Source organism: Leptosomus discolor, chromosome 3 (assembly GCF_034619465.1).
Source record: "Leptosomus discolor isolate bLepDis1 chromosome 3, bLepDis1.hap2, whole genome shotgun sequence".
Lineage (NCBI taxonomy): Eukaryota > Metazoa > Chordata > Aves > Leptosomiformes > Leptosomidae > Leptosomus > Leptosomus discolor.
The window spans coordinates 40,423,097-40,446,694 of NC_141393.1; the positions used below are offsets into that span (position 1 = coordinate 40,423,097).

Here is a 23,598-nt window from a genome sequence, read left to right on the forward strand (position 1 = left end):
TGCAGAATCAGACCTGTCCTGTCAGTATGCCAAGCCAAGTTTTTCAGACAGCAGTCATAACCACAAACCCACCAAATACAAATTCAGAAAGCAAAAATACATTCCCTGAAACTCAAAAACCAACAGCAGGGAGATGGGGGGATAGGTACCCTACCTGCTTGTATTTCAAGTAGCTTTTTGAGGGATTACATCTCAAAGTGGCAGTGTGTCCTTGGTCAAGAAATTGGCTCAAATGTCCATGAATATTAACAGGCAAAGCCATTTGTGGGTGGTTCACCCAAGGGTTAAGCTCCCTGCAGCTGACTGCATGTCCCCTGGGAGGAGCAGAAGGGCAGGGGTCCAGCACTACCCAAGCACCCAGCACAGATGCAAAGAGTCAGCCCGGGGCAGACATCCCAGCCAGCAGAGTTAAAACCTCTTTCAGCCAAGAAAAAAGGAGGGAAATTACATTCTTATTTCCCAGCTAGGAATAGTTGGAAAGGAGCAGACACACACTGGGTCTTGAGTAGAGGAGGAGGCGGCTCCTCTAGGAAGAAGACAGGGGCAGAGGTCTTCTGCATTCCTCTTAGTAGAGCAGAACAGCAATGTGCTTTTTTTCTTGCTCACAACTGCCATCTTCCTCCTCCGCTCTCCAGAGAGGGAAAACTTCTTGTTCCTGTACACTCTAACAAGGAACTGGGGAAGGGAGACTGAAGGGAATGGTTGGTCTTTGTCTCTGTTTCTCCTTTTTTAACTTAAAAATTGCAGTGGTATATCTGGCCTAAGCCCACCCCATGAAGATTTCTACAAACTAGAAAATGAAGACCTTTAAACTGTACCATCTATATTTAATTATCTTTTTAATGCATGTTTTGTAACTTGCAGATTTTTAACAGATGTTTTGACAGCCTTTATTGATGGTCTTTTTGTCCACATCCAAATTTCTCCCAAAGAACAATGACATTCTAAAGGGCTTCTGGTAGCAGTCCAAGACATACACTTAAAATTAAAGTTTCCTCTGAGTTCAATCTGCTTTTCTGGTTTGGGTGCATCTAGCTATTAATTTACCTCCAGCTGATGATTAGCGGAGCTTTTTGGAGGTTGGTAACTGAAAGAATGCAGGTAAGGTGAAATTATGAAAAAAATTAAAACCCATAAGCCTGCAAATACACCAATATCTTCCTGCATGATCACTGAGTCCCTAACAGTATTTACTAAACAATGGACATTGCTCTGAAATGGTCCTGGTTAGCAGATTCCCCAGTTTTCCCAAAACCAGAGAGAAGCCCTCAGTGTTAGGTTAGCATTTTGCCTGTTCACAGAGAGGCAGTTAATATGTGCATGCAAGACAAGCAACAAAAGAACAGGAACCAGGTGGAAGCCTAGCATACCGGCTCATTTTAAGAGCTGTAACAAAATGATCATAAAGTTGCTACTTGTACATATTTTTGTGTATAAAAAGCAGATCTCCCTAGCATTTATTTTTCCCACTTCAGCCCCATTCTGAAAAAGTTTAGTAATTACTTCTTTATATTGTGCTGCATCTACAGAAAGGCCATGTGCAATGCAATCTCAGCAAGCTCAGCGTTCAACGATATTTTTTTTGTTCCTTACTACCGAATTTCTTAAAGTGACCTACAGATACTAAGATCCTAATATTAACTGTCAGTGAGGTCAAAAGCCTCTTTTGACATCGACTAACCGAAGTGATGCTGGGCCCTAATCAAGTCTCGCAGTGAGGAGGCTGCATTGCATTTTACAGCTGAAAGACTTAGAGGTAGAGTGATGAACTGGCTTACTCATGAACGCACAACAAAGCTGTGGTGAGGCCACAAATAAAAGCAAACATTCAAGGTGCTAGCCAGCGGACATCGGAAAGAGCTCCACTTTTACCACCACTCAGAATGGTATAATTGATGCTATACTCCACATACACTGATTTCAATTTTTGCATTGCAGCTTACGACTCTAAGATCCACTGACTGTCAAACTGGAAATGGGACAGGGGACCCATGAAAATACATGATCAATTCATCTGCGGTGTGTGGGACACATAGAGGGTATTTGCTGACTGCAATGAAGCTGAAGGTCTTCTCCTAGACTATTGGCAAGGGAATAAGCATGGGGTTTGATCCTTTTTTTTTTTTCTTATTTTCTTCCAATTCGATTTAATTTTTAATGTGAGTGCCTATGTGCTCATTTGTTCCTCATCATATGGACTCGGCTCAGTTCAGTGCAATAGAGATATCAGGCCTGAAAAGTCGTACACAGATGAGACATTCCTGAAGTTACATCAATGATGTCTTAAATGATGTATCTCTAGAGCCAAATAAGTCAGGCAATGTTATTGTCTTCAATGTTTTTTTTGTTCTAACAAGTGCGAAAACTAGAATCAAACCTGACTCAAGCTTATTTTCTTGATCAGTACTGTACAGTAAATTAAGCCCTAGGTTAAATCACAGAAGGTTGGAGAATAAAGAGATTTCCAGGTGATAGTAAGCAGAGTTCTTACTTTCAAAGGATTTTTTTTGCATATGTCCTTGGAGTTTTTAGTTCTATTTTACTGTAGTTCACAAATGATGAGGGAATTAAGAAACAAAGCTAAGATAGCGAGATATAATGTGCAATATTCATGAGAAGGGTATCAATGCACCAAAAGCCCAACCCTAATCCCACCCCTTCATCAATAAAATTACTTACAAAAGTTAGTATGGGAATGGATTCACGAGTGAAAGCAATTAAATTACTAGGGACTAACGTGCTGCTGCTTTTCATCTGAGACATAGTCATTAACTAGGTATCCACTTTTTGTACACGTTAATCACAAAGTAGAAGGTGCTGGCTTAAGCCAGACAATAGCTCAGCTAATGAGAAGTAACTGACTAGCAGTGAGCTCAATCATTTGGATCGCATGACTGCAACCAAAGATTTTGTCTAAAAAATGTTCACCCGGAATCAGAAACTGTTTTAACAAAGCCTTGAAAACCAACAATGGTCTTGCCCTAACTTACGCAAAACTCTTCTGATTTTCTTTTACATTAAACTGCAACAACAGATCAAAAGCTCTGAGGAACTTTGAGGAGTACTGCCTGGGCTAAGGTGTGCTCACAGGGGGTGTATTTAAATCAGTGCTTCTTGCCATCTGAACTTATTGTCCCCTTCCAGTTTCATCAAAGGCCCTGTCTTCATCTGCATCTGCCCCAAAATAAACAGCGTATACAATTTTTTTAAAATACTCTAGAAAATGGATTAAGGAGAGACATAGATCTGCAGAGTTCAAATGATAGTTTACCTGCACCTGAAAGCTGATTCATGTGAAGACAGGATGCAGACTGAGAATGAAGTCAGTATTTCCAAATAACTTCGGTATATGCTTATTCTGAATTATTTTTTTTCTTCTTAAGCCTAATCAAGTTAATTTCAAACTATACCAAACTAAGCAGAATAAAGACCTACTTAAAATATGGTACCATCATTTACAGGAGTCTTCTTGCAAAATAAATACTGTAAATGAAACAAATTCTGTAGTATAGCACACAGTAACTTTGTTCTGTAAACACAACCTAGAAAGCTAAACAAATTGACTGAGTTTGTATATTTAAAATAACTTCTGTGCCTTCTTGATTTTGAAGTCAGGGGCTCTAAACAGAGTTCTAGCTTCCCTTCTCCCTTCCCCATGTAATCAAAACACCTGGAAGTTATCTTCCTCATGTTTTTACTTTAATAATAAAGCAAGCTGCTTCTAGAGAAATAACATGAGGAAATTAATGATTAAACTCCATCTCCTGGAGCCGCAGGACACAATAAGACTCTCAGTTTTCTAGCTTTCATGGTTGCAGAGAATATCTTGAACGGAAGGCAAGTTCACAAGAAGCAATTTTTGTCCCTGTTTTTTAATCAGAAAACTCAAGAGTATAGATATTTTAAATATCATCCCTGTAAAATGTTACCCTTAAATACATAGAGACAAAACTCCAAATAAATAGAGCATTGTAGTTTTTCAATTTTCTGATTTTTAAGTGAAGTTATTTTGACTATTTAGACCATAGTCTTTAAAAACTTGGAGCTGAAACAAGTGCTTAAAAGAAAAACTGGTTTCTCTGTTCCTTGGTACCAAATCACACTCACATATATTTCTTCAGCCTGCAGGTAATATAGCATAATACTTAACCATAGTTTAAGCTGTGCATCTAGGTTTGGTAGCATTTAATCCCAATTTTTCATCATATCTACACTGCTGGACAGGCAGTGGAGAATGAGGAGTGTGTGCCTTGCTGTCGGGGTGGGGGACTGTGAATCATTTATTTAAACCATTACAGTGAACTGACTACAGTTGGACACATATGCGCTCCCAAAGGGACTTTTCCTAGCACATTTTGTCCAGCTCTTACCTGTTTCTTCTGGGCTTGATCCAAAACCAATAAAGTCCACTGGAGGTTTTCAATTCAATTCAAAAGGCTTTGAATTAGGCCATTTACTCTGTTTGCAACAAAAATTTGCAGAGCACAATAGAGACCACGGGAAACTGCTTGTAGGCCTGAACCAAGTCAATGCACTTTGCTATGGAGGAAAAGGGGTGGATTTGCTTTTTCTGTGTTTTTTTTAAATCTCCAAGACTCTTTGTCTGAGATGGGCCCGGTTTTCCTTTCCAGCTCCTCCCTTTTTCTCGCTGTTGAAGTGCAAGCCCAACGTTTGGCCTCCTGCACAGCACAACGCCAGCCAAGAGCCTGCACCTGCAGTCATCAAGCCCCTCTGAGGACTTGAGGATGTGTAATCCCGACCCATAGCCTAAGGGCCGCCATATGCCTTCACTCGCCCCCTGCTGTCACCAGCACTCACCCCTGGCAGGCCTGGCTCATCTCCACGGCAATGCCAGGCAGTGCCCAGCCGAGGCTGCCTCTGGCCTTGCCACCTGTTAGTGCTTCATCTCTCGAGTGTGAGGAGTCTCAGCGCAGCCCCCTTCGCTTGCTGATCAAAATGCATTGGTGGAGAACAGGCAGGCTTGTGCATGAAGTTACGACATGACAATTGAATAAAAAAATGGCTTTAAGGACAAGGGAAAAGAAAAGTGGCACTTGGACTGTGGCTTTTGTTGAAGGAAGAGAAGAGAGATGCCTGGCTGGGCATGCACCCACTTCTGCCCCAGTCATTGCTGGGGTGTAATGAGCAATGGTGGGGGTCAGAGAGGTGGGCTGCAGAGGTGCTTCTGTGCTCAGGGCTCGACTCTGCCCTGGAAGGGAACAAAAGAAAAACATACATCTAACTCCTGGTGTGGGGAAGAATAAGCCAAGTACAGCTCAAATGCATTCAAGGCTCTTGCTCTCTTCTATGTACACAGCCAGGCAGAGATGTGCTCAGTCATTTCTGCAGCCTCCTTGCCACTGAATTAAGTGCAGGGTTTTTTCATTGCAGTTTTCCAGGAAAAAAAAAAAAAAAAAAAAAAAAAGTAAAGCAAACTGAATGAAAGGAAATGGCCAGTCTCTCTGGACATGTTTACTCTGTCGTTAACATCAGAGATAAGCATGTTGGCTAACCCCAAACTGGGAAGTGTTGGGGCACTTGATACAGAGACCCTCCAGCAGGCTGTAAGTGCAGCTTAGGTCGGTAGCGACACATCCATGTCAATGTGGCATAGTATTTCACTGAAAAAGCTCTGAACTTGGGTGTAGCACTGGGAAATGGCTGTTGTTCTGTTCTCAGAGTCAAGCTAATCAGCCTGCACAGCCCAATAGGCCTCCGCTAGCTCAGGCTCCCTGTGCCGCACTCCCCCACACAGCACAGGCATGCCCTTTGCTGGCAGGCAGAGAAGCAGGCTACGCTACTGAGAGAGGTGCCGCAAAGTATTGCCAGTTCTCCCTAGCAACTGGATTTTATCTCCTCTTTGAGTTAGTTGGTGCTGTGGGGATAGAAGAAGCTGTTGCCTTTGCATAGTTTTTAGCAACTCTGACAGGTTTGCCATTTCTACAGCCTCTGCTCATGGAGAGGCATGGCTAAGGAGCACTACAAGGTACAAGAAGGGCTATGAGAAGGAGGTACATCTACAGGAGTCAGAGTAAGCCTCTGAATGTGGGGAAAGGAAGAACATTTGATCATGTCTTTTACAGAATCGATATGGCCCTTAAGTTGAACAGCTAATGAATGAGCTGGGAGGTGGGCAGTGGAAGACACAGCTAGGAAAATACAGCAACAACTGACCAGATCTTGTAGATTTGGGGAGTCTGCATTCCTGCACCATAAAGCAGCACTTCATAGAAATGTCTGTGCACTGATCTTAGAGAGTCTTCTGCAGGAACACCTAAAGCTTGGGCCAAAATCCCACTGCTCACAATAAATCATTGTAACTGTCTAGTGCCTCATGACAATAAACAGTAGCAGGTACAGAACAAGAAGGCAGATGAAAGAGTCTGACATGTTAACATACAGATCTCCTGATTTTGCAGTGTACCTCTCCTGAGACTTGGCCTCTGGCCACTGAAATGCATCATTCCTATCAGCTCAGGGAACTCAAGGAGGGATTATAGTGCTCAATATACAGCCCTATCCAGTAGAATCCCTCAATATTCAGGTCAGAATGGCCAGTGTCATGAAACTGGTCCCTGTGACATGTTGTAGGCTTTGGAACTGGAAATTATTCGCTGGAGGAGTGTGAGAAGGCATGGCACCTAAGTTCAAATTCAGTCAAAACTTTTGTGTTTTACTTGGTTCAAATTCTACACAGCGGAGAAAAAAAAGGAGACAGCAAACAAAGGAAAAAAAATTATAAATACATAAACGATACCATACTGTCTCAAGATCTGACGCGTTATTGAAGCAACACACAGTTTTCAAAAATTAATTAGTCACATCGGAAATGTTTTCCCATGAATTACTGAGAAGAACTAGGTCCTTCTCTTCAATGAAAGTTGCACATTGACAACTACATTTCACGTCCTGTCCAGGCAGTATATAAAAAAAACCCCAAACTACCAAAAAGTCCCCTCCACAACTCCAAACAAAACAACATGTCCCCTATGAGTCCCTGTACACAGGAGACAAATTTGGAATTTTCCACTATTCCAAAACTCTAAACAACTGATCTATTTTTTTCCTCAGCATCCCAAAACACAGGCACAAAAGTCTGCAAAATTTACAGCTGCGAACGGGGCTCGAGTGGAAATAGTTATGCAGTTCCAAACTCTGCAATCACTACTGTTTCTTTTAGTATTCTGACGCTTTTTCCTTATGAAAACAAGCTCTGGAAAAGAAAAAACCAAACAGATTAAACTAATGCGAAGTCAACTCAAGTACATATTTTCACTGAAAAGGCACCTGCTGCAGAGTATCTTGTCACAAGGTGAGCACTGATGCATCCTTGCATTCAGGAGTAGCTCCCATCATGGCCCCAGCAAGGATCAGCACTGAGGCAGGGAAAAAGTAGGCCTGATATAGCCTTTCAAATTGATGCTGCTTGTGGAGAGGAACAAACAGCTCGCCTCCAACTGAGGGGCTGACTCTCGTCATTTATTCATGGCCAGCCCCCTGCCTGGATGGAAATAAAAATGTTTCAAAGATGACTGTGTGGGGGAGCTGGAGGACAGCTTGGAGGCACTCTGAGGTTAGCACATTAATTTTTTATCTCTGGAGACTGGGTATCCAATTATGCTTAGAGTACACAAACAACTTTGGCTGGTCTCTCCAGTAGAGATTTATCCACATCATAAAATCTGCAATGGAACTGGGCACAACAGGCTGATGCCATGAAATAATGTACAGGGGTGGTTTTGCAGGTCAGATGCGCAAGCTAGCAGAATGACAGGAGGGCACAGGGCTGCATTCTCATTAACTACATATATTGTAGGATGGACCAACCTGCACACGGCAGCTAGGCCAGCACAGCCCACATTGTGTTCTTTATTTAGGATTGTCATTGGCCAAAGTGCTTGCGGGCATAAGATCTGCACAGCTGCCTGTAACCAACATTTCACACAGCAAAATGCCACTGAAAACTCTTCTCTTCTAAAGGAGAGGAAGTTTTTCTCCATGTAGACACACTATCCTATTCTCCCAGGAATTAAGGAAGAGCATTTATACTAGTACGCTCATTCACACGCGCATTTGAATAGATAGAAGTCTAATGTAATTCCTATATCAGAAGTTTCTCAAAATTTGTGAGCACCAGCTGTCCCCAGAGCTGGCCTGTACCCATGGAATGAGATGGAATAAAACAGCAGGTGTTTTATGGCAGGCTTGGATGCACCCTAGGCTCACAAATCTCACGCTCTTGGTGCCAACATGTAGAGGAAAAGCCAGCAGAAAAAAAGGCTGAAAATGGTGTGGAATCATTTCTTTTTAGCAGTGGAGTTGGGGAAGATGCGAATTGACTTTTTTAAGGGGTTTCTATAACTTGCTTTTCACAGTTCCATACTCAGGTAAAAAAATCAAGTCAAAAATAAGTGTGTGTGTAGGCAGAGGCAAGACTAGGCACTGAGGAAGGGCTATTTATCTGTGTCAAAGGGCTAGATAAGACATACAAACAAAGCAACTAAAGCTCCAACAAAGCACAGGCTAAGATGTTTTAGGAAAGGCAAAGGTCAGAGAAGACTGTTGAACTATCTTCCATGTTGCAAAAAGTAATCTATAGGTGAGTAAGAAGGACAGAAGGAGAGAGAGATGCAAATAAACAAACCTTCTACAGCAGTCAAGGACAGCGAGATGTGCCAAGGAGGTGAGACTTGGGCTTGGTCTCCGTTCTTTGATACACATCTATTCAGTGATTCTCAGTTTCAGGTGGGTTCCTCCTATCTACATCTCTTTTTCCAGTCCCTGGATAATTTACTGAGCTACCCAAATTGGTCTGTGCATGAGGAGAAGAGTAAAGATAAAGGGGCCTGGGTGTGCAGAAAGACGAGAGACCATCAACTCTTGAGCTGGCACCAGACAGGACATCAATAGCTGAATCCTGCAGAAGCCCTGCTCCAGAAAGCCCCCTCCTGCATCGGCACAGCTGCTGTTACCGCAGGTACTGCAAGGAGCGGAGGCTGCAGAGAAGACACTGGTACACAGGAAGAAAGTTCATACTGCAGCCACCTGCCTGAACTTCTCTGACCCACTGCTCACCTCCCACAACACAGCAAATTCCAAATGGCTGGTTTGAATATGCCCTGCCTTTTCTAAATCAGGCTGCTCATATCTCTCTGACACACGGCTAAGCAAATAACCAGACCCTGCTCTATACCATATCTCTGGTCCTCCTGTTCAGTAGGTTGTGGATTAGCTGTTTGGATTAACATCCCCCCCGCCTTCCCTCCCTCCCTCCCTCTCCCCACGCCCCCCAAGCCCATGCAGAGAGAATTCTTGAAGCCCAAGCCCTGCGACACTGCAGACCTGTCAAATCTAATTCATAACACATGCCTAGCAGTTCTTAGGGGAGAGGAAGGATCTGACGCCCTGGCTCCCCACTATCCCCCTGTACAAAGGGACCATTTAATGACTGCACATTAGCAATGTGGACAATTAGCATTCACGTGGAAGATAAATGGCAGCATAAATTAAATATCGCCAAGTGAAAGAGCAAAGATGCAAGATCTGAGCTCAAGGCTGTAAACAAACAAACAGGCAAAAAGGAACAAACAGCCACTGCGACAGCTAAGCCATTTGGGAGAGTTACCTTCCAGCGGCTGGGACTTTCCCCAGGGGTGATCTTAACATTCACATGGCTGTTGCCATACCTCACTGGCTCCTGGCTGGTTCTTAGATAGATTCTTTCTGCTCAGGAATCTGGACCTCAGAAGGATTTACCCCCCTGGCTCTAAACTTCCACCTGTTTGGGGATCTGTGCATCAGCAGCTTCCCTCTGCCACATGCATCACACAGGAGCTCTGGAGGAAAACAAGTCTAATTGGCTCCTGCTGGGCCCTTTCCCATAGCATAGAATGTACATTTCTGTCCATGGGCCAAGGCCAGCTGCTCCTAAACTTACCACATCTCTTCTAGCTCCTCTTCTTACTAACTTCTATCATTTCCTAAGCACCAGAAACATAAAGACTGAGATTGTCCTTGGCCTCTATGACAAGCTGAAGGGCAGGGGACACTGCCCTTCTTTGTTTGGGCATCTGTGCAAGGCCATTATCAATATTATTTCAATACAAATTTGCAATATGCCTCTCAGATATGCAACTGCAACTGACTACTGCAGGCACGGGGAAAAAAAAAAAAAGACAACAGAGATGATGTAAATGCTAAGTAAACAAAAGCTACTGGCTGAACACTGACATTCTCCAGCCTGCCCAAGCAGTCGCTCTTAGTGCATTGACAGCTCAAGTTTATCAACAGCTGGAGGAGTCAAAATTACTTTTGCTGTGAACCTACAAAACATGCGAATAACTAAAAGGTAGCACATAAAAGTGACAGGAACATAGGGACTGCCAAATGGGAACACACTAAACGGCCCTTCAAGCTCAGATAGTGGCTAGTAGCAGATGCTTTGGAGGAAGGAACCCCCCTCCCACACCTCCCTGGGGACAATTATCAATTATCCTGCTTAGAAAGAAAATGTTTTCCTACTTCCATATCTCTTCCAGTTCTTCTTAATGTATTAGAAAGTGTTTGCCTGGCTATTTTTCCCCGTAAGTATTTTATTGCTTTGTCCACATTGTTCATTACTTTGAACTAAAATGACACAGTTCACATGGTGATCTGAAATGACTTTTTGAAAGTGAACAAAGCTATCTACGCAAATCCCAAGGTGAAAGCAAACATCACAGAGTATTGCACACTGGAAAACAGAAACAGGGGCTTAGAGACTTGCAAAAATCAGTAATAAAACAGTCTCCTTTACTGACAGTTCTATGCCTAAGAAGCAGAGGAAGGACAGTCAAATAGGGCCATCTGGACCACTAAGATTTCTTTCAGCCCTGTACCAGTGTGGAGAATGTAGGCACATAACTCTTTTATCCTCTAATGTTCCAGCTCTCCTCCTTGCAGATCAGTACTAATGCTTTTTCATAGATTTTCCCACATTGTAACTAAGAGGCAGCTTTTGGTAAAGTTGGGCGTAAACCGTTTGGGAAGGAGATGCAGGGATAAGCGGGGCAGTTGCTGTGAATTCCATACCTAAAAAACTGAGACATGAATAAATGTCTCTTATTCAAAGGCAAAACAAAGGCAGTCCCCTCAAACTACTGGATGTGTATTTCCTTGACATCCCTGCTAACAGCCACTGGGAGGCTGCTTGATGATGGGCAGGTTGGGCATCCCCTCTTTTCCCCCCTCTCCTTGCCACCTCCTCCCCACAGGAGCAGTAATGGAAAAGTGACTTGCTGCAGAGATAATGCTGGGTTTGAAATGAATTTCTGACTAGCTGAGCCAGCACCCATGTGAGCTGTGGCTGATTAGCTCCAAGCATCCAGGTCCCAATCACTCACAATAGAGCCAGGCAATCATGCCAGCCTCCACAAGGCAAGGACGAGGTGGAGGCAACATCCCTGAAAATGACCTCAAAGGCAAAGGGAAAATACTACTCACGTTTGTGGTTTTCATTTCTGTGCACAGGGGAAGAGCGGGTCTCCTGCTCGCGGGCTTCATCACCCTCTTCGCTGGCAAGGTGGGTGTGAGCATAGTGGTAGCTCAGCCCAGGCCTGTTCTTGTAACGCTTGCCACAAACTGGGAGGAAAGGAGATATGAGGGAGGGGAAGAGAGAATGGAAACATCAGTGTGATCTGCCACAACGGCAGCATCTTCTCAAATAACGCTCCCTTCTCCCCTGAGAGCAGCACCACACACTCCACGTGCCTGCCCGAAACTGTTCCAACCGATATCGCTGAAAGGTGACAGAAGGGCAGCCCTGCAGCCACAGGTTCCCAAACAAGACTTCTTCCCACCATGCTGCCAGCAGTCCTTTCTACAGGCCTAGGCAAATGCACAGTCTGTCTCTGCAGCTCATACAGCCCTAATCCTCTCTGCTAAGATTAATAACAAGATTGCACACAAAATTAAATGGAATGCCAGTTCTGATGTTGGTGCTGCACAATGCACAGCAATGGGAACTGGACTGAGAAGAAAGAATTATTTTCTTCATTACTGATCTCTGAGAAAAGGAAACAGTATCTTTTTTTTTTTTTTTAAATTAAAAAAAAAAAAAAGGCTTTCTGTAAAAGGGTAATAAATAGCTTTATTCGCAGATTCCTAGTCAAGACAAGGAGATGGAAATCATCCACAGTTTCTTGCTAGAAGAACATATAGCAGTGATACTTATTTGCCCAGGTAAACTCCATATTCAGCATCCCAATAAATAATACAATGTGTGACAGAATCCACCTTCTCAAGTTCTGTTTATTTTAGGACTAAGTCAACAGGTACTAAGAACAGGATGAAACAATTCAGGTTGATGAAAGGTCTACATTTTCACAGGGAGCTCACCACAAGGGCAAGCTTCATCATAAGATTCATTACATACAAATTCAGCTTCTATAAAGTTTTTAATTTATGTTATTGTCTCTAAAAGTTATCTCTTTTCATCTTCAAAGCAGTCTCTGAATGTCCACTTTCTTTCATACAGCTCTTTCGTCTACCACATATAATTATTGCCATTTTAAAAGATTAGGAAACAAAGGCAAAGAAGCTTAGCACCCTTCCTGCAAATTTTTACTCTCATCCACGTTTTCAGTCACTCTATTAACTTGATTAACCTCAAGGATTTCACCCTGGAATATATGCCATGCCCAGTAGTCTGCCCTGCATAGCTTAGGAAGGTGAAGGAAGTGGTGCCCGAAGAGAGAATAGAACCCAGCAGTCTCTAGTTCTCTGTCTTTTTTTTTAGACGCCTTGAAAAAATCTCCAAGTGGGAAGTCACCATCCACTTCTAAAAACTTCACTCAGCCTTGATACTGAAAATGTAGCCTGCAATGCATATAGATACTTCCTATTCCCCAGACACCTGAGTCTGGGAATGTCATAAGGCTCCATAAATAAATTTTTAAAATTTAAAAAAAAAAAAAGACCCACCCCAATAAGTACATATAAGTAAAACTTCTATTATTATACTTTTCTGCTACTACTCGCAAAAAGTCAATTGATGGTCCACATTCTGGAAGAGATGATAGAAAACTCTAAATCAAAGCCTAGTGTGATAACATATTTCATTCTCCATCTCTTCTAGCTGATTCGCAAACTCCCTCAAGGAGTTTGCCTTATTAGAAACGTGTAAACCAACCTCATGATATGAATAAGTCGAGTGATCTGGAATATTAGATACTTTTATCCCAGTTTTCTCCATTCTTTAAGGTGATCATCACACAGTCATTGTAACAGGACAAAGGCTTTTTCCAAATGTAATATGTCCTTAGTCACTGATTTTTTAAATCTTTGAATGCCCTTGATTTAGAAACAAGAACTCCTGCAGAGGAGGGAGGGGGGAAAGCTGGGGAGAAATAAAATGCCCAGATACATATGCACATCCAATCTTTGAAGCATCTGCCCTCATTTCATACATAAACCTAACTCTATTGCCAGACATTTTGAACAACTAGACTGCCATTAGATGCATGGTCTCCACAATCAGTTCAATCTCCCTTCTTCTAGTATCAGCTATGTATTCTTCTAATGTATTCTGGTGAGGGAAACTACTCCTCCTCCTCCTCTGTGGTCCTACAGAGCAAAGTGGATGCAGTGGAACAGATACTGACAGAGAGTAAAACAAGATATCCCCAGTTCTGTATGACATTGTTTCCACTCTTCAAATAGCAGAAAAAGTATAATAAAAAAGTAATTGTCAAACCAAAGCAAGCTACAAAATGCTCACCGTTTAAATTATTTCAGAAAGAAAACCCCCTCTAATTACACAAATTTCACAGTATTTGTTAGAACGGAAAGATTTACATTTCTAGCATATTATTTGATTACAATACTAAGTATCCTACTCTATCCCCCTTACTTGTGTGCATTTGAAGATGCAAGTTAAGAAACAACTCTTCTGCTATGAATTACTAATACCCCACAAAAACTTCTGTTTACTTAAATTATTTTTAGAGAACTACCAGGTGATGAGTGCTATACTGACAAAGGATGAGGCACATAGATTTAACACCTGCACGATACATACTGTCCAACTCTATCTTGCTATTGTATAGCTTCATCTTATATAGCTGCAAAATCAGATAAGCTCTAAACCCCAGTCCCATTTTCCTGTTAGAGGGAGTTTTAAATTCCAAACCAAAAATATTTCTAGAAATTCTACCACTCTTTATTTCATTCAGCTCTACCTGAAAACATACCCACAATTCTAGCTCTACTGTTGTTACCATACAAAAGCACCATGTCCTTGAATATAGGTCTCATCCATCTTTTTCCCTCAATGCACAAAAGGAAACTTGCATTCCCTGCAGGAAATCCCAAGGCTGTGGCCTTGCCTCCATTCCCTAAAGGACCTTGCAGGGATTTTAGCTGCAGAGTTTAGGATGGCATAGGAAATCAGACGGGTCTGCAGACTTGCCCTTCTCTGACAAAAAAGTATCAGCTCACCAGGAAAAAACAGCAAGTATCCACATAAGCTGAGGCAGTAGTAATTCTGCAGCTGAGCCCTTCCCACTGCCAAAACTCTTTCGGATGGCCTTCAAGGGTGGCAGCAAGCTGAGACATGCCTAGCTAAAAAGGAATTTGGAGGACTTTATAACCAGAGCTGAGGCAAAGGAGTTCTCTTTACAAGGCCCCAGCAGATCCTTTGTAGGACCAAAGATTATCAGCTTCCAGCAGCCTTTTTTTTTTCTTGGTGTCTAGACTTTTCTGCCTTTCAAATTCATGTTCTGTCATGGAAAAAGTCCAAAGCAATGCCATGAGTTGGAACTGCAGAGACTTCCTATTCCCCGAGCAAATTAGACTTTTGCAGGCAAAAAAGGGTATCATGATATTAGTCAGGCAAAAGAACCATTAGCTTCAGTGAGACTTTACTAGAATAAAAGTCAGAACTTCATGCTTTCTCCAACAGATTGAATCTTCCTGAATTCACCCTAATCTCTTATTTTCCAGATAGAGCACATTTTATTAATCTACCGTATCACTGTGCTAAGTAGTTTCTACAAAAGGGCGATCATTAATAAACACTTAGCTCTTATGTAACTCTTCCCACTGCAAGACTGGCTTTTCAAACATTAATTAATCTTCCTCCACATTCCTGAGTGGGAATTACTATTCTCATTTCACTTCTGCAATAAGAGAACCACAGAGGGGTTAAGTGACTTGCCCACACAGTGATCTTTTGTCATTACCAGGACTGGAATTCATATGTTCCAGCATCCAGACCAGTGCTCACACCACATCTTTCTCATTCTCCAAGCTGACAAAAAGCATAATCAGAACTGGTTCTCCCAGTCTGAAATGTATGCTGGTGATTAGTTCTTAACGCTATGCAGCTCACACACAGCAAGTGAGAGGTGTGCTTTTCATAAACTTTGCTGGGTGGCCTTGCCTTTCTTTCAGCAGCTTTGACTTTTTTCATCTTTATTTTTCCTTGCTGGATAGGCTGATGATCCTTGTATGTGGTAGATTTCATCCTGAATCTCAACTCTGGCAAGTTGAGTTGATCTTTAACTAGGTGGCCAAGCCCGATGAAAACAGTGGGCGTTTGTAGAACACAACCAACTCCAATTCCTCCTGCATTCAAAGGATATATTTTTGCTATAACCTGATGTGAATGCCATCTCAGGAAGAAGCTGGGTAAGTAAGCAGTAATACAACAGTGCAGATCAAACACCACAAATAGGGAAGACGGAGATATTTTGTTAGGCCACCAGACACTCTCCTGTGATGAACCTTTCTTTCCTTCCAAATTGAAGACTGAAACAAAGACGTTACACAACTGCGTCATGGGGGAAAAACATAATTTGCAGACAGTTTAATCACAAGCATTGAGTGTTTCATAAAAGACAGTTCTGTTCTAAGTTCTGGCCTGTAACAGCCTGCAACTCTTTGAGTAAGAAAATTCTCATTCTGTTTACATTTCTCAAAGAGTAAAATTAATATAAAATACTTCCCCTGCTTTAAAAGGGGATTTGAAATCTATGACTTAAAAGACTTCCTCATCAAATATTTAATGGCTGTGCTGCTGTCATTTTGAGATTGTTACACATTTGGTCCTTGGCAGGCTGTGAGCTATGTTCCAGCCAGCTCTCCACATACATTTTGCACAATCTGTCACCAGTATGAGACAGAAGGAAACAATCCATGGTTTTAGTGGAAACAGGAAATTGAGGGAGTACATGCTTGCTGGTTGTTTTTTTTGGTCACTGAATCTTGCCCCCCTCATTGTCCCTCTGCTTTTCTCCTTTGCCCCCTGTTCTTTCTCCTCAGCTGGGCTGTGTCAAACACTAAATCTTAAGTTAACTGCTGGCAGGCAGTCATTCCTCAAAGTTATCTTCCTGTCCCACCATTTGCTCCACTCCAAAGAAAACATTCCTTGTTTTGCCCTCATTCAGTAATATAATCTCCCCTGTTACACTTATGTCCGCACTCCAGCACATTTAGAGGTCTCAAATGCTAACAGTGTGTTTTGATCTCCACTGATGGCGAGGCATTACATTTGTCCTTCTTTGATCAGTACTGTCACACTGTACACCACTAGTATTAGAGCAGCTATTCAGTAACCCATTTCATAGGGGATTTTCTGTAGGTAGTAAATAGCCCTTGTTTCAGTGCTCCCAGAGGACACGTCCCAGAATCTACCTGCTCTATTAAGATCACAGCAATGCTGAATGCCAGCTCAAAACCTGCACAGGTCAACAATATATATATGTCCACATTTCAATAAATTAATTGCTAGGAGGAGCAGAGGAGAAAACAGGTAGCCTATATGAGTAGAAAACAGTCAACTATCAAAGTGAACTCTGTTCCTCTCTTACCACGTGCTCTACTCCAGACCTGTGTTATTCAGTTTGTTTTTTTTTTTTAAAAAAAGTGTCCTTGCCTTTCTAATCATGGCTGTTTTACCAATAATGTCATCAATGAACGCCAAGTATAGCAGCTATGGTTCGGAGAGTTGTTTGTTGGGTTCATCTGAACAATCATCTTATTCTATATCTTATTGCTTATTAACTACTTAGGGATTCACTAGAAAGGATAATACCAGGAGATGATTTAGGGCTTAAACTGCTAATAGTTTAAAGGGAAGCTGAAGTCATGATGGAGATTTATGAGAAGCACGTAAAAACATAATGCTATAATCAAAGCATTTTCAAACCAGCTTGTCATTGTGATATTTAACCAAAGGCCTGTCCTAAGAAGCAGCAGTTAGTAGTGTTGGATACACTTATAGTATCTGTAAGAATTAAGACAACAGATTAAGTCTCAGAGAACTCGTAAAAATCAAGCTAAACCATGATTTATCTTGTAGGCCTTTTGTAATCCAGAAAACCTTACAGAGAATCAGTGAGATATTTGTTAAATGAGTATGATAAGAGCAGGTCCATTTCAAGGAGATGAGAAAGAAGGCAGGTGAAGGTAGCAAGGTAATTACTAGAGACGTCACTTTGTGAACATATACAAAAAATACCTCCTAAAGAACAAACCTCAAGGAATTGCATTTGGCAAATCATGCTAGAACTATATAACGTTTCACTGGGATTTTCTAAGGAAACAAAGAGATGCTCTGTACCCATTGAAACTCAGTGGAATCTGTTCATCTTAAATCACTTAAACTACCTGAAGACTCCAGCCTTTTGTTGGCAGAACCTACAATACGTTTAGTGGAGAAAGGTCATAGGGAAGAAAAAAATTAACATCAAAATAATGGCATTTCAATGCCCCACTGGATGATGAACTTACAGAAAAAAACAGGAGGATGTGTCAAGCTATAATGATCTGGATGTAGGTTCAAGCATTTTTAAAAACAAAACCATGTTCTGAATAATTATTAGCAGTTCAAAGTCAAGTCCAATGTGTCCACTTAGGGATGAAGGCCTTATATGATCTGTAGGCACAATACGAGCAGACAGGCACTTAGTGGGATATTCAAGGAAAACAGTTTAGAAGCCTACCTCCAGTTGAAATCAGTGAGAATATAGTAGCCTAATATTTTGAAAACTTCACAAGGCAACTTACTGCATCTTCAAGCACCTGAAAGAGTCCATTTTGGGCCCAATGCTTGGCCCTGTTTTTATCATTAATTTGGAGGGTGGAACAGAGAGTGAAAGAATCAAACATGCAGAGAACTGATTGTTGGCAAATATATTGGAATATTAATAAAAATATATCATATGAGCTTCACTAATCAAATAATTCTTTCAAACAGTAACATAATTAGTAAATATTAATATGACATCTAGCATAAAAATTAAAAAAAAAAACAGTATAAACAGGACAAAGCAGTATAATGAGGAAAGTAAAGATGACAGATAAACCTGTCTGAGTAGAAACAGGTTGAACAAGGAAGCAACAAGAACCTATAGCAAATGGCATATCAAATATGAACTCACATGGTGGACAAGGATGAAAACTCCTTTGCCACTGAAACATGACACAGCACTGGAGAGGAGCATCTTGCACTGAAAAAGGGTTTACTAAGCATCCTATTAGGTCAGTCATCTCTGTACCTCTCATAAGTATGTAATAGAGCAAGTTGCATAAATCCAAGTTCTATAAGTAAGTGTAAATTACATGTAAACGTACCAACCATTTGTCTTCTGAACTGCTTCTGTCCTCAGAACAGCACATTCAACCTAGTTCTGGCCACTGCTCCTTAAATAAGACCCTTTGGCGATTCTTCAGAAGAAAGAAACAAGCTTAGGAAAACAGCTGAAAGAAGCCCCAGTAACAGTTTACAGACACAGAAAGAAGACATTGTAATCCACCAAGAACAGAGCAAGAACTGCTGGGCTTAGACTGCAGCGGAGAAAATTCAGGTTAAATAACTAGAGAAACCTGAAATTGGAGTTTTTGACAAAAGAATCAGCTTCTACAAAACTCTATAGGATCAGTGTCTCCAGGTACATGCAAGGTTTCATTAGTCACTGATCCAGCAGAAATCATAGGAAGGTTTCGGTCAATCCTCATTTTGCACAAGGAATGGCGCTGAATGCATATCTCGACCTCAGAGGGACTATGAATAAAGGATATGATACAAACGTAAGTTGTTATGCTAATATAGCAGTTTATACAGAAATAAAACTAAAAGGAGACAGGGACATACTGGGAAAAGGAAAAGAAAGAAACCACTCCTTTTAGAGATGGGCAAGGGAAATCTTCCATAGAGGGACAGAAAACAAAGATGGTAGTATGTACGTAGGTAAGTCTCCGTGGCAACATGAGAAGAATGAAAGCAGACAAACGAGGATGGACAGCAGGAAAGTTAATAATTGTAGAGATTCAGCACAAACTAATGGCTCTGGCTAGAGGAAGTAGACATTTGGAGTCATGAAGCTCAGGTGCTGCAACTGATTGCAACTTTTACACCAGAATACAAGTTTCTAGATAAAACCTCAGAGAACATTTTTTTTTTCTTTTTAAATAGTAAATAGTATATAATAAACATTATGACAATAGCGGAAAGATTTTTAAGAAGACTGCTGTGGTAGAACTGACAGTTCCTCAGCTGATCATTTGACAACAACATAACCTCAATTCTTATTACACACGTAGGTATTCACACATTTGTTCACTCTGTCCCTCCTTTAAAAATCACATGCCCAGTTTATCATGAACAGCTGTGGTGGTTTATAATCCACTTCTCTTGCTTAACTTCAGAGGCTTGGCTTTGCTCCTCAAGTCCTACTTTTCACTATCCTTTAAGGCACCAGCTCTTACCCAGGTATTCAATGGGTTATTGATTTGGTCTGGTCTCAATCAGCAGCTGATCCATTTGGCTATGTTACCATTTCCAGTCTATACCTATCTCACACCAGGCTGCCTTGTCATGTTCATTATCCAAGTGTTTATCCCAAGGGAGCTCAAGGTACCACACTATCCAATGCAACTGGTTGAAAATTTGATCAACTAGTTTCCCACTTGCTGATTTGATTTCATGATTATGTTAGAAATTTTATCGATGCTTTGAATGGTCAAACATTTTATTCTGAACTGCTGATACAGCATATACTCAATAAAATCAACTAAAGTATTTCAGAATATTTAATTCCACAAAACAAGAAACCAACTACCTTTTCTTAAAAACACAGGACGACAAAACATTTTGAGCTTTGAAAACTTCCCTCTGTATAGGAATTCCATTATTTCAAGTCAGTTTTAATATTTGGACCAGTTTTAATATTTGTGTATAGCTGAATGCCTCTTCCAAAACAGGCGGGCCTTTTCAGAAACAACATTGCTACCTTCCAACACAAGGGGCAGTGTCAGCTGGGTACTGCTCTTACATCATCTTACTGATACAAAGACTAGTTTTTTCCCATAACCTTTTTAATGCTCTTGAAACCTGGTGATATATTCTTGTTTCCCATAAGTATGAATGTGTAACTATGAAAAAAGAGCAGAGTAGTTCTCCTCCACAAATCATTTTTTGTGCCCATGCAGTTAAATAAGAAAATTAATTTGGTTCAGATACGCTTATGATCTCTTCTTTGTGGTCACTTTCCAAACTCAAATATCAGAACACTTGCAGAAAAAGCAAGCTGGAGGTAAATAAAATAGTATATAGAATAAGTAAAGTGTCAACTCGTTAAGGTAATTATTTATACGAATAATGTGATTGTGGGAATCATGTTTTCCCAAACAGGAAACTGAACATGAATGAATGAATAGATGAACTACTTTTGACCTGCATGTTTTCATGTAAAACAAAACTTATTTGTCCAAAATATCCACACATGGTGTACTGCAAACCAGTTTCAACCTTTGACAATTAGATTGAGATTTATCTACAAAAATAATTAGCAAATATTTTCAAAGAAAAAATTGATTCAAGAAATCCACCCAAGCAGGAAAGATGCCTCAACTTAAGCCAGTTCTTCACAATGAATTGTATTTAATATATCTACAGAAAGTTAACAAGGGTAGGATATTACTTCAGGATGACGGCACTACAACCGGGACAGTTCTTTCCTTCTGCTCCAATCAGGTGAAAGAGTTCTGCTACCACATAACCTTTTTCCCAGCTATCTACAACAGAAAAGGAGGAGTCACTGTGTAAATTCTGGATTCCAAATCTCCTTATGACTCACCTCTAACTGTGAGTTTCCTAAAAATGAAAGGTATCAGCCAAATGAAACAGGAAAGTTTATATTTCCAAAACCGAAGAGGAAATTTATGCTCCAAAATGTAAGCCAAGGCAAAATTCCATCAGTACAACGATGTACCAGAGCCTTGACTTCATCCCAGATTTCTGCTGCCTGCTTTGATATCTTAGATTTTTTATCTACTATGTTGAAATCACTACTATGCATGCTGTGAGTTCTGTGTAAACCGATTCTGTAAAGTTCTCTGGTCCAAAAGCAAAGCAAGATCAGACAATAAAGAGTCATTATGTTCAAAATTACTACCACTGACAAGTGTCTTTGTATTTAGAAAGATGCTCCAGAAAAGAGATGAAGAGAGTTATGCACAGGAAACAGCAGAGGAAAGTTGTGGATTTCAGCAAGATAGATACTGGGCTCCCAGAGAAGTCTTAGAAGACACATTTTAGTTCTTCCAACACACGAGGACAGCTATTTAACCACAGTAAAAATCTCCTGAGTCTTCATATGCCAAAAAGATCTTCCTCCTTGCTCATGTATTCAGACACTCCCATTCACATGCAAGTATTTCCATTTCTACTCATTGCCCTTAGAATATTCACCTTGCTGAAGCAAAATACCCAACATGTCCATCACTGTACTGTGCAGAGTCATGTGGTCTCACCATAAAAGAACATGATTTGATCACATGGAATACAGTTCTTCTTTACCAAGCATGCTCCTTATTTCTTCATGTTCTTAAAAATAAGCAGGAAATACCCCCATAGATTGACATAGTAACAGCTGGTCTTTTAAGGTTAGCAGCATTGCAAGATAGGTAAACAGTGGAGAAAAGGGGATTCTAATTGTCCTCAAAACCACCAAACGTGTTTGCTTCACAGAGATGAAGACCTCCTGCTATTCTCCTACTTCTATTAACTTTTATTAGGCTACTGCTTTATAGGATAGAAGGCACCCAGTATCACAAATGATTATTGCATGTGCACGCTACAGTAAGCCTTAAGATGGGAGACCTTAAAAGTATATGGGTAAGATAAGTGCCCTTCACAGAAATGACATAGTGAAGCAAAAAAGAATATCAAAAGAAGAAGGAAAGCACCAAGGACTAGACCGTAAAAAAACATACGTTGTGTATCATATTTTGAACTCCTTCCTCATACTAGGACTCTGGTATCCTTCTTCAGTTTGGGCATTGGGCACTGGTATAATTTTTCAGCTGGGGCAATGCCTCACTTCATGTGCAGTTCCACTGTGAGATGTCAAACAGCATGGCCATATTCAAAGTGAATATGTATCAAAACAAAGCATTCCAGTTGTGTTTGCTTCTTAGGAGGCCTCAACTCCTGATGATGCTACAAGAGTACTTTCTGAGTGAGGGATGAGAATAAGATCTTCAAAATGTAGCCCAGTGAGATTTTAAAAGGACTGAAGAAAAGAGAATCATCAAATATATGAAGAGATACAACAAGGGTGAAGTACCTTTGTCGGAGATTTTTGAGTTATGCTTTTGTTTGTAACTATCTGAAACAGAGAAAGAAATAGAGGGTGAATCTTACGTGGGGGAAAAGAAGACAAAAGGCAGAGAAGCCAGAAAAAGAGAAGGAAAAAGAGAAAGAAAATATAAGAGATGATTTATTATAGGGCAAAGGGAAGTGGAGTCTTGTGGAGGACTTAATTTTATTTCCTTCATGCAAAAACATCAAGAGCAGCAGCAGCAGCAGGTGGCAAACATGCAAGTCAGAGAGCAGCAGAATATTTTGCTGGAAGGGAAAGATGAAGCCTTGAGTGCACTGAGCTGGTAGAACCAGGCTGGAAGCAGAATCAGCTGTCTGGGTGCTACTTACTGTCACAAACATAGGGTTTGTCATGATCATCCTGAGAGGCAGCATCATTCCGTCTCCTGCCACCTCCAGATCCCCGAGCCTGCAAGGACAAGAGGAATGTTAACATTATTCCATCATCGCTCAGGTCTCCTTGTGCCCCTCACCCTTCTATGAAAAATGCGCAATATAAACTAAACAAATCCTCAGCTTTCATACAGGTTTGTCAAGGGTGGGCTTGACCCTTCATCTCCTAAGATACGCACTATGTTAATGGACCTTGTAATGCAGCGGAGATCCCCTCCACAGATAACCCAAACTGTTCATCCATAGCAGTAGGTCCCTGCCAGCACATATTCAGTTGAGTATCATCACACATTCATTTCTGAAGATGTTCAAATACCTTGTTTAACTGAACATGAATGAATGAATAGATGAACAGGTGCTAGAGGATAAATACAACCAATAAATCAGCCAGAAAACAGAAACCCAGATAAAACAGAGGTAAAATAATTTCCTTTAATATTTTCAAAGGGGATGTTGATTGTTTTGGTTTTGTCTTGTTTTGTTTTGTTTTCTAGCTGAAAAGCAATGTTTCGAAATGGCCTTCTGGGACAAAGACACCATGGCTAATTATAAAACGGAGCTTT

General features: G+C 41.0%; 1 protein-coding gene across 4 annotated transcripts in view; it reads right to left on the minus strand.

Annotated features, from left to right (window-relative positions):
* Positions 1-23,598, minus strand: part of DPF3 (double PHD fingers 3) — a 166,217-nt gene that overhangs the window by 32,051 nt on the left and 110,568 nt on the right. For 3 of the 4 annotated variants that reach the window (XM_086462344.1, XM_086462346.1, XM_009952632.2), the window contains 2 exons: positions 22,973-23,051; positions 11,482-11,619 (listed from right to left, as the gene is read on the minus strand). In XM_086462344.1, coding sequence (XP_086318470.1) covers positions 11,482-11,619; positions 22,973-23,051 — 217 coding nt within the window. Of the gene's footprint in view, positions 1-11,481; positions 11,620-22,607; positions 22,650-22,972; positions 23,052-23,598 lie in introns of all 4 variants that reach the window. The other variant, XM_086462345.1, reaches the window with a different exon arrangement.